At 37.4% G+C, this 11446-nt stretch overlaps 1 protein-coding gene across 2 annotated transcripts in view; it reads left to right on the top strand.

Moving 5' to 3' along the window:
• Positions 1 to 10948, top strand: part of HDAC11 (histone deacetylase 11) — a 29367-nt gene extending 18419 nt beyond the window's left edge. The window contains exons 6-8 of one of the 2 annotated variants that reach the window (XM_035892219.1): positions 2269 to 2365; positions 5225 to 5403; positions 8995 to 10948. In XM_035892219.1, coding sequence (XP_035748112.1) covers positions 2269 to 2365; positions 5225 to 5403; positions 8995 to 9237 — 519 coding nt within the window. In that variant the 3' untranslated portion in view covers positions 9238 to 10948. The remainder of the gene's footprint in view (positions 1 to 2268; positions 2366 to 5224; positions 5404 to 8994) is intronic. The other variant, XM_009636623.2, reaches the window with a different exon arrangement.
• Positions 10949 to 11446: the final 498 nt, after the last annotated feature.

Genomic DNA, 11446 nt, shown 5'->3' with positions numbered 1-11446 from the left:
CTCTGTGGATCACATCCTTAAAGATCTGCCAGCTCTGTTCTGTTCCCCTGTCCCTGAGGACCGTTTCCCAGGGAGTCCTTCTGACTATCTCCTTGAGGAGCTGGAAATTTGCTTTTCTAAAATTCAGGGTCCTGACTATACTCTTTGTTCTTCCCATTTCCCTTATGAGCGTGAGCTCTACCAGTGCATGATCACTGCAGCCCACGCTGCCTCCGATCTTGACATCTCCGACAAGCTCGCTTGCATTGGTGACCACCAGGTCCAGTATCGCATCCCCTCAGGTAGGGGTGTCTATTAGCTGGCTTAAGAAGTTGTCCTCAATGCATTCAAGAAACCTGCTGGATTGCCTACAGCTTGCCGTGTTGGTTTTTCAGCAAATGTCGGGGTGGTTGAAGTCCCCCAGCAGGACGAGAGCCTGCGAGCATGAAGCCTCCTGGAGTTGGAGGAATAACGCTTCATCAGTTGGCTCCTCCTGATCTGGTGGCCTGTAGTAGACAGCAACCACCAGGTACAGCAACCTTTGCAGGGGGATGAATTTGACCATTAGTGTTTTAATGGAAAGCCTGGGTTCAGGCTAATGAAGTACAGAATACATTACTCTTCATCTGGTAAAGTGATTTATTGTGGGTACGGAGAACAAATTTCATCTTTGGTAGGATTCCTAAAGTAAATCCTGAAAGGAGGAAATAGTATTTTTAGAAAAGCAGTTAATGGACCAAAATTATGTCCCATCTGAAGTGTTGAAGATCATTTATTATGTGTAAATAAACTTTTTTTTTTTTTTTAAAGTAGCTCCATGGCAGTGAGGAAGCCTAATGGCTGCAAGTTTTCAATCTTCTATCATTTATCTGCAAGTGAAGGCATCCAAAAACTGCCACAAGATAAGGAGATAGATTATGCAATAGAAAGATGTTTTGTGTTCATGATTCTCTTCAGCCATCTCTGTCAGAGAGTGGATTGTTTTGTGCTTTTTTGGACTGTTTTTTGTTTTTTTTAAAAACTTGTTGGAATGTATTTTGACTTTCAGGTATCAGGCTGGTAATCTCAGTATACACACTAAATCACCCCTTTGTTTCCTTTCTTTGGGGAATGAGAGGTGTAGTGAGTAGTAGCTCAGCAGATCCTTTTTAAGTATGCAGGTATTCTCATCTTGTAAGGGTTCCAATTCTTGGTGCATTGGCAAGTTTCACCTTTCATGCGAAAATGGTTCACCCAGAGGCTCTTATATTCTGAGATTTCTGTTCATGAACTGGTGATTTGTGGACCCAAGGTGCTGAAGAAATAAGTAGGAGTTGCCATTTTTTAGCATAAAGAAACACAGTTCTGGTGCTTCCCAGACATTGGCTAGCTTTAGCCTAGTGATTCTTTCTGTTTGTTTGGTTTTGATTTGTTTGTTTCCAGGAGGGGAAATTGTAGCAGAAATATAGCTTTAACTGTCCAGGGACATAATTTATGTAATGAATTACAGAAGATATATCTGTGGAGATGTCTGTTCTATAGTTTAAATGAAATTCTCTTGGGGGTATGGTCTGGGGCCCTGTATGATAGACTGATTTCAACAAAATTATCTTAGTGATTGCTGTGAAAAGAAGATTTTTGTACTAGTGGAAAAAAGTCTAAATGAGAGCCAAAAGAACACTATTTCAGTTCAGAAAAGGGGATGAGGTGGGGGTGGGAAATATTCAGAATCTGAGTTTTCTCTTAAGCATCCATCTTTACACCCAGTGCGATCATTTTGCAGGGAATTCCTGGTGTTAAACAGTATATTGAACTGTTGGGTCTTCAGTGTTTGTAATTTTTCCAGGGATTACTTATCTCAGCAAAGCTTGAATTTTCAGAACTGTAGTCTGCTTTATTTATTTATTAATCCTTGTAAAGACTATGAGTATCCCTGCAGCAGCTGAAAGTGACTTTTTTTTTTTTGGCACTATTAGAAGATGAGAGATCTGTTTGGTGGTCACAATTGCTTTTGTGATGCTGCTGAAGACAATTAGGTTCTATTTTCATTTATTTTTCTTACATGTGCATTGAGCTCTCTGATAATTACCTTCACCGAGATATAAGGATGTTGATTTTTGCAGTCTTCAGACTGGTACTGTCAAAACCCCCAAAACTCTACACCTCAAAATAACCTTCAAGACTATAAATGAGAGAATGACACAGGAGTTTTAAATATTAGATCTTTGTACTCTTAATTAGTCTAGAATTTGCAGATTAAATAATTCTGTGTTAGTATGCTAGGAATAGCTAACTGTAAATTTCCTTCAGGGAAATGGCCATGAGAGGGACTTTATGGATGACCATCGGGTATATATTATGGATGCATACAATAGATACATTTATCCAGGGGATGGATTCGCTAAACGTAAGTATAATTGTAATTCACATTCCAAAAGGTAAAAGACTTACTGTGTTGTTAAGTAACTTCTCCATTTACTAATAAGCTTCCTTGCAACAGTGTTAACCAGAATTTTTTTTTTAATTTCACATTGAATTTAGGGTTTTCAGTGATCACTGTAATCTATCACAATAGCGTTAGCGCTGTAGTGTTTTCCCTCACTTCTGGAATGAATTTACAGCATGCAAGGTGTGGGTATTAAGTGGACTTTGTTAGCAGTCCGTTCAAAAGCTCATGCCACACTTAAAATGGGGAGTTAAAGAATCCTTTTGAGTCAAAGATAACTGTTAGAACTTAATCTTTCCCTTATGCTAGATTCATAAAAAAATTCACTAAGGATTAGCTAATACTGTGTAAAAAGGTTTCATGTTCTTTTGAAAGTTATAAATTATAACATATTCAGGTGTTGTCTTTCCAGTAGGACTTGTTTTATAAGCATCTAGAAAACATGATGCATCTGAATGAGAAACAAGTTGGGCAGCAAAAGGAAGCAATACAAACGTTAAGAACTGGTGCTTGATCTTTTTGTTGTTGTTGTTTGTTTATCCTTATTGTGATGTGCCTATTGTGTCTGGTGACCTGTCATAATTAATTAGTGGGGTTTTGATAATGGTTAAATTGGAATGCAAAAGCCCAAAGTTAATTTGATCTCTGATTCTGTTATGCTGTCATTTATTACAGGCTTAATTTGTTTGTTTACTAGGGGTGACGTTCTTCTGCTGTTGAATTTCTTCAGTGTCACTGTAATTCAGAGAAGCGTACTTGATTTTGATTCTTGGCAAGAATTAGGTGCAGTGCATTGTACTTCTGGTTTTTAACTAGTAAAAATTTTGAAAATTGTAGTATATGCATTTCAAGGTATTAAACTAAAAAATGAGCATTTAAAGCATGTTGTGTCTGTAAGCAGACAAATTGCAAGCCAATGAAGATTACTTTTTTCTAAGAAAAGCAACCCTTTAGTCATATATCAAATGGCAACATTTTGAATAGATGGGTTAAGACCAAAACAGATTAAGCCCTCATTTACAAATCTGAAATCCTGCACTCGCCCCTCTCCTGTGAAGCTGGGCGTACAAGCGTTCTCCTACAGAAGAAGCATGAGGTGCAGAAGGCTGCAGCCAAGGGCATTTTCTCCATGTTTTATTACAGGAGTCTCTTCTGTACATTTTTTCCCTCATGCACTTCATTAGAGGGGAAAAAAACCCCTAGCTAACATTGCGTAATGCTTAGCCATAAGCTTATCGAGTCCCTACGGGGAAGTAGTTTCGAATTACACAGAAGCGTAGGAAGAGAAAGGAGAAGGTGGATGGGGAGAAGGACTAGTTCACCGAGTATAGAAAGCCGACAGCTGAAACTCAATGTTCAGGCCCAAAAAGCATCGCTGTTGGTCTGAGCGTCATTTTACAGTTTTCAAAGCTGTAGAAGTACATTCACTAATTAACAAGAGATGGACAAAAGGCTATCAAATGCAAAAGCTGTGTTCATTCTAACCTAGTGATCCATCACTGTGTCCATCAGTAGTCCCTGATCTGGGTGATAACTGAACACTGTAATTCTGTGTTTTGTGGTGGAGATGAAGGCAAGAGACCTGCAGAGGCATGGAATCTTATTGACGACCCTCTTAATGGTTTCAGCAGAACAATACTTACTTGTTCCCCATGCTAATGTGTTTACCTTCTCCTCTAAAGCTCTGTCCAGCTAGTGGATTCTTTACCCTGACGAGGCTCTAAGTGCTGTTCAGAAGAGCACAGCTGTGCAGAATTATACGAACCTTTATATAAAAATAAGAAAAGAATTCAGGAAAAATAAAGAAACAAAAATCTTTGAAACGAATGTTGATGTAATAAAATAAAAGAATGATTTGCTAATGTTGAACAAGGATGGAAAGCAGAAAAAAACCCTACCCAGCAATCATGAGAATAAATAAGGATCAGTCTGTGTTGAATGCATTCATGCACACTTAGGGAGCTCTGAATCCACACTTAAGAGTTAAGATTCCAAGTCATTTAATTCAAGGCATAGGGTATGGTGAGGTGGAAGTCATACCTCAAAATGCCTATGACATAGATTTGATTAATTCAGATTTAGTGACACATAACTCTGTAAAAGCACCCAAAGCTAGGCTGCATAACCTTGGCTTTCCTTCCTCTACCTTCTCAACCCTTCTCGTCTACTTCTAATGCTTTATTAGAAACATTAGAAATAATTTGATTTAAATTAAGAATAGATATTTGCTCTTCTGGTAGGATTACATGGTAAGAACATTAAGTTGAAAATGCTTGGGGCAAAGCTGAATCTTGTTATACATTCATAAAGCAGTTCACATAAATTCGTGATCCCTCGCTGTTAAGTTTGGAGTGTTGTGATAAAAATAAAACATCTTAATAATTTCTCAGTGATACTTATCTTGTATTTTCCCCCAACTATTTCCTGTGCAATAATAATTCAGTGTTTTCTTTCCCTTATGCTTTATTTAGGTTACTTTTAAGTTAATTTTCTTTATGGTTTCTTTGCTGATTGGTAAATGGACATGTAGATTAGCTGCTTTTCTGTAACATTTTCCACTTGTGTCTCAGAGATTTTGTTTTTTTCCCCCCCTGCATCTAATTTTCTCTCTTCAGTGGAATTTTTTCAAGGTCATTGTGCTTACATTTGCTGGAAAAATAAGTAGCTGAATAATTTTCTTTAATTCAAGGTTCTGTGAAAATGCAGTGTATTTAGAAAATTTCCAGAAATGTTATGTTTCTCTTGCTTACCTAAATCTTGCATTTTCTTTCAAAGCAATGTTTTGTTTATTGAGTAACATTGAAACATTTCTTTTTTTAGGTGCCATAAAACGCAAGGTGGAATTAGAGTGGGGTACAGAGGATACAGAATATCTTCAGAAGGTACATACTCATGTGGAAGGAGCATTGAATGAATTAAAACCGGACATCATTGTTTATAATGCTGGGACTGATATTCTGGATGGCGATCCATTGGGAGGACTTGCTATTTCGCCTCAGGTTTGTATAATACAAAATACCTCCAGACTTGCACTCTTCCCTAGATACCAAAGGCAGGCCTGAGAGTGACTTATTAGCTAAAGGTAAGGTGCATACTTTACACTCAGCCAGAGCATTTTCCTTTTATAGATACCTATAGATACATCTCCATTGCTCTTTCAACATATGCAACAATGCTCTGTCGAGCACTGGAAGGGGCTGCCTAGGGAAGTGGTCAAGTCCCCATCCCTGGGGGTATTTAAAAGCCAGGCAGACGAGGTGCTTAGGGACAGGGTTTAGTGGTGGCATGGCAGGGTTAGGTTAACAGTTGGACTCCATGATCTTCAAGGTTTTTTCCAACCTGAACGATTCTGTGATTCTGTATGTTTTTTGTTGTCCCTTCCTGACCAAATAGTTCTGTTCTTCCTGTGCCTGTTCCAGTATAATTTGTCTTCTTTCTAAACTACTCTGATTTTGAACATCCAGTAACCAGAGGGGCATATAATTTCACACTTCACCCAACTCCTGCTTTTCCTCTTTGCCTCTTTCTTTCTTTGTTTCTGTTACCCTCACATAACCCATTTTGCAATGTATTTTTTTTGTCACCTGCCCCCAGTATGTATCTTACACTTAATTTTCTCTGTAGCACTTCCAGCTGTTTTAAACTGCTCTTCTGGTATCTTCCAGTTCTAGCAATTTTGTGCAGCCTGTCTGTGTATTCTTAGCAAATGAACACTTTTTTTTTTCAATGTTCTCATTCTTTTCTACACAAATATCATTACCCTTTTTCTGTTCAATTTACCTTCTCTCTACCCAGCTTTGTACCAGATTTAAATTTTGATTTATTCTCTATCACTTCATACAAGTCTTCACCTTCCAGATATAACAAGTCTGCTTTTCTCAAAATAAACAAAAACTTACAGATCTCTTATTTCCTCCATTTTTTTTAATGATTCCTTCTCTGACAGTTCCTTGGTTCTGTCTCTCTCCTGTTTTCATGTTTGGTTCTCTTTTAGTGTCTACCAGTTCAATACAGAAAAGTGCTTTGTTGAGCTCTCAGATTCCCTTGTGATCGAACCACCGCTCAGTCTGTTCAGTTTTCATTCTGTTTTACAGTACTTCTCAAATGCTTCCTTTTGCCAGAGCTCTAGTTCCTTGCTGGGTTTTATTGGCTTCCTTATGTATTTCCTAATTCTTATCATCTCTGTCACCGAGCAGCCCCTTCCATTGCTTTCTGACTGCCTGCAGAGTCCTCGATGGACCCAAGGTGGAATGACTTGGAAGCTGTTCTGAATCTCCAGGTTTTGTTTCCATGGCTATGTAAAAGTCTCTTAAGTAGAAAGGAAGAGCTGAGGGGCTTGGACTTGTTTGGTTTTGACCTTGGAGGAGATACGAACTGAGGTGTAAGTGCTCGTTCGGTGGAGCAGAGCTTTTTGGAAAGCAGTGGCCACCAAGAAAAAAAGCAGCTAGTGATAGATGGAGAATACTTTAAGATGTGCCCTTTCAAAACTTTTTCTGCCATCTGAGAAGGAGCAGTGTTAATTGCCAAGAAAAATGAGTTGGCATAGCTTTTTGGGTGCTGTGTAGGAAAAGAGAGAAGATGTAGGGATGGGGAAAGAAAGGTGAAATGATTCTGGTCACAGGTAGAAACGAAAGGCAGAGTGCCGTTTCTCTGCTCAACCAGTAGCTCAGGTGCCTGATGGAGAAAAGGCTTTTGTAGCTCAAACTTTTGTTTTCTGACATGAGGGCAGGATTTCTTGTTTCTCTGATCTTGTTGGCTTAAGTGTGAATGGCATGTTTCACCAAGCTTGAAATCCCAGGCTACTGGAATTGCTGAGACTGAAGGCGCTGAACCTGGATAATTCATCCCTTCAAGGTTCATTAGTCCAATCTTCAGTCCTACAGTTGTAGATGTCATTCATATTTTAAAATCTTGCCACAGTGTTAATGCTACTCAAAATTGTGCGTGCTCAGAGTGCAATGAGTAATAGTTTCTTGGTGCTTGAGGCTATAGCCAGAAAACTTGCAGTGTAGCAGGTACGTCCCTCTTTGCTTGTAAGTGGGAACTTATCAGGCTGTCATTTTCATTTGATGTATTTTCTTTCTTGGTAACATGCAAATGCTGGAATAAGCCCATGTGTTTTCCCCTCAGTTCTAACAGGTGCAGCTGATAGAGATGCTAGAGCAGGTATGAGGCAGTTAGGCTCCTGTAGTGATTGCTTCCCGTTCTTGTGTGGTAATTATATTACTTTGTGTCCAGCGAGGGCTCCCAAGGGGTGCACAGCTAATGCAGTAACTCTGTTACTTTAAGGATCTGTTGCTAATACTTCAGTTCCTTTGTCTTGTTTTTCAGTTATTATTCCTTACTCCCATTGTTGTTTTATGGGGCTGTATCAAACTATACAAAAACCGTTACTGTTTTATGGTTTTACAAAATATTTTTCAGCTACAGTTGAATTTTGTTCTTTCCCTTTACCATTTCTTTGTGGTTTAATTTCTTTGTGGTCTAATTTCTTTTTGATGGCAGGGCAATATTTCTTCATGTATTTATGGTCTTCCTTTAACCAGTCTGAGTAGTGCATATTCATTTTGTTGTAAAACTTTTGCTGCTGCTTCCTTAAGTTTTTGTATTTGATTGCATTTTAATTCCTTTCCCCTTCTGCAACTCTTGCAGTTATTTAAATTTTGACCTGTCCATTGTAAGCTGTTGTCTATTATGTTAGTCTTTTTTTTAGGAGTTTTAATGGATTATTTATGCCTCCTATGTATCTCTGGAACTCTCTGCTTTTACTTTTTCCACAAAAATAGATTCTAATTCTGTTCTCACTTATTTCTTATTTCTGAACTCTCTTTTCTCCACATGTACTTACTTGAAACCCAGGAGACTCAGTCTTCTGCTGTATGGGTTCAATGGCAGTACCATACCTCTTGGTCAGCAATCTTTGTTGTTTTTTTAGTTCCATACCCTTCTCTATCGGTAAGAAGTTGTTTAGAATTCATTTTCCTTCCTGTGGATTTACCATTCTGCAACTCCCCCTTCAGCTGCAGATTCTTTTAGCTTTTATTAAAGAAACTGGAAGCTAATAATTCAGATAGTGATTGTGAACATGTAAAATCTGATTTGAATTTTTGGTTCTTCTGTAGGTTTGTGAAATCTTGATCAAGTTGCTAAACTTTTGTCAGAGGGTGCTATGCAAGTTGAGCACAAACTAAAGCACTTGGAATTCAGACAATCCTTCTTAGTTTCAGTTCCTCACCTGTAAAATAGGGTGAACATTTCTAAACTTTGTAGTCAGTTTAGACTTTATGGCCTTTGAGCAGGAATTCTAGGACTTTATTCCAAAGATTTTTACTTGTTGTGTCCTCTAAAACCAAGTCAAGGATTTTTGATTTGCTGTTTTTTCTTTTTTTGATGATGATTATGCATGTAAACCTGCTAATGGGACTTTTAAAATGAATATTTAATTTTTATTGTAAAATGTAGGGCTTAATCACTTATCGAGCATCCAGTATTATAAGTCAATAAACCATAAGCTAGTACTAAAATATCGTATTCATATCACTACTTTTTTTCCCCCCTTTTTTTTTTTTGTAACTGTTGTAAACTTGTAGGGAATTGTGAAGAGAGATGAAGTTGTGTTCAAGGCTGCCAGAAGGCGCAGAATCCCAATCCTGATGGTGACATCTGGAGGCTACCAGAAGAGGACAGCGCGAATTATTGCCGATTCCATCCTCAATTTGCACAACCTGGGGCTTATTGACAAGGAACTAGCAACCAGTGGAGCTGAAGATCCCAAGGTAGAACAGATGATCAGAGACTCTGCTAAAGACTTAGCCAACTTGTCACTGCAATGACCAAGTTACTAAATTTTAGGAAACAACTTCCTGGTTTAGGAGCAGGAAGTCTTCACACCATTATCAAGCTTAATATATTTTAAAAAGTCTCAACTTGCCTGTAAAATAACACAGTAGAGAGAATATGCAGTCACAGAGTAACTGTGTCTAACTTCTGAAGCTATCCCGAGCAAAGGCAGCAAATCCTTTTAAGCTAATTGAGACATGTACTCAAGGATACTGTGTTTTGGTTTATGATATTATTGTAGAAAGCTTTAATTGCTTCTCTTATTGTTATGGGTAGTCTATTATATTGAAAGAACTATGCAGCTGGTATCTGAAGACTGTCCCAGACCTACTTCAGGTGATGCAGTTTGGACTGTGATGGGAGAAATATGGACTAAACCTACTGGCATTTTTTTTTTTTTTTTAGATACTGCATTTTATTTATTGCTTTTAAATTGAAATATTGTTACAAAATGAGTTCTGTGCAGGCTTCAACTGTCAGTTTAATACTAAAGTTAAGTGCAATACTATAAGAAACAGTTCATTTGGTATGCTTTTAAGCCATAGCCTATTAGAACGAAAGTTCATCAGCTTATATTTTATTCCTTTTGTTGATAGTGACTTAAATCCTACTTATAAACACCTCAAAGTAAAATATGAAATGCCTTTGGCTCTATATGCAAGTGAGCCGTAAGGGCTCAGCATTAACAGTCTAGTTTTTACCTCTCTTAAAATGAGGCCTGCATATAAAAGGCAATAGTTACTATGCATTGTAAATCACAGAGTAAAGAAAGTACAATAGAATGAAAACTAATTTTAGAGTTCTGGGAATTCTTGCTGAAAATATTATGTAGAAATACAGGGTATCTTTTATTATTGCCAGCTTGTCATGTATAAAACAGCGAAGAGTAAATTTTGATTCCCCCTCCCGTGCCACCACACCCCCCCGCCCCGTGCTGTGTTTTTTCACTTGCTTGAAGAGTAACGGTACTTATAGTTACAGTCATAGGTGGTAACCAAATTGTTCGTATTTATAGATAAAATTACAGTGGAATTTCTATATTAAGTTAATGTGCTAACTTTATGTGGGAGCTTCTAGAAGGATTTGGGAACAAAATAGTTTATTCAAACGCAAATTCAGTGCACTACCTGTACAGTTATTTAAGCTGGTATATTTTGCATTAGGTACTGTTTGTAGCACTGGGTCGTAAACATACTAAACTGTATATTTTGCAAGAGCTTTTTTTAACTTCCAAGTGTTCACTGCTTTGCAGTACAAGTTTCACGTCATGTTTAGATTTGAGCCTTTCTATAAAGGAACACCAGTATTTTCCATGTAGTAAAATCGGCGTGTAAGCTATTTAAGGAATGTTTAACTCTAATTAGAATACTTACCTCATTTAGTGTTAATTTTTAGATTGATGGGGTTTGTTAATTGTAAGAACTTGCACAATTGCTATAAATACCTGCTTTAAAACTGATTTGACATATTGCACTAATCTTGAGTTGCTACACTGTTATTAAAAAGCACTTTTAAATTTCTTACTAGAAGGACCATCAGAGTTACAACTAATGTTGAGATTTATTTTTTCTATACTGTCTGATGTTACTGAAAGATGTTATTCTTTCTTATAATTTTTATAAAATTATAAATTACATTTCTATAAACTAAAACACTGTCATAGTACCACATGGTCTTTTCCAAAACATCTTCTGTTTGTGTTAACATATTTATATTATTTTTCCCCTGGTGGAGATTAAAAAGATGTTGAACAATGCTGATTGACTTTTCTTTCCACTTCACATGTATCTTGTTGCATTCAAAGTTTTTGACAGCCAGTTTATTGACAAGACAAGATGATGTGTTCTTCATACTTCAAATGTAACCAAAACTGCAGTGAGTCTGAAGAGTGAATAGTACGAGCTTTGTCAACAGCGGATGATTTCTGAGAGCTAGTGGGTTGACCTCTTCAGAGTGAGAGTAGAAGTTTGTATCCAGGTACGTCCTAAGATGTCATCGTAAGGGGTTAAAGTCACTTTCTAATTCCAAGTTCCATTCCATTACCTATATTATAACTCCTATTTTAAGTATTTTATTCTTACGGGAATTAAACTGCAAACCAAGCTTCTGTTAGAGCCACAATACTTTGTTAGAGGTCTTTTATAAATCAATATCTTTTCAGAGAGCGCTAAATGTTTGCAGAAGAGCCTGCTAGCTTTCAGA

This window comes from Egretta garzetta, unplaced genomic scaffold (assembly GCF_000687185.1).
Source record: "Egretta garzetta isolate BGI_Z169 unplaced genomic scaffold, ASM68718v1 scaffold553, whole genome shotgun sequence".
In the NCBI taxonomy this organism is placed as follows: Eukaryota; Metazoa; Chordata; class Aves; order Pelecaniformes; family Ardeidae; genus Egretta; species Egretta garzetta.
This window is presented reverse-complemented; position numbering and strand designations above follow the sequence as displayed.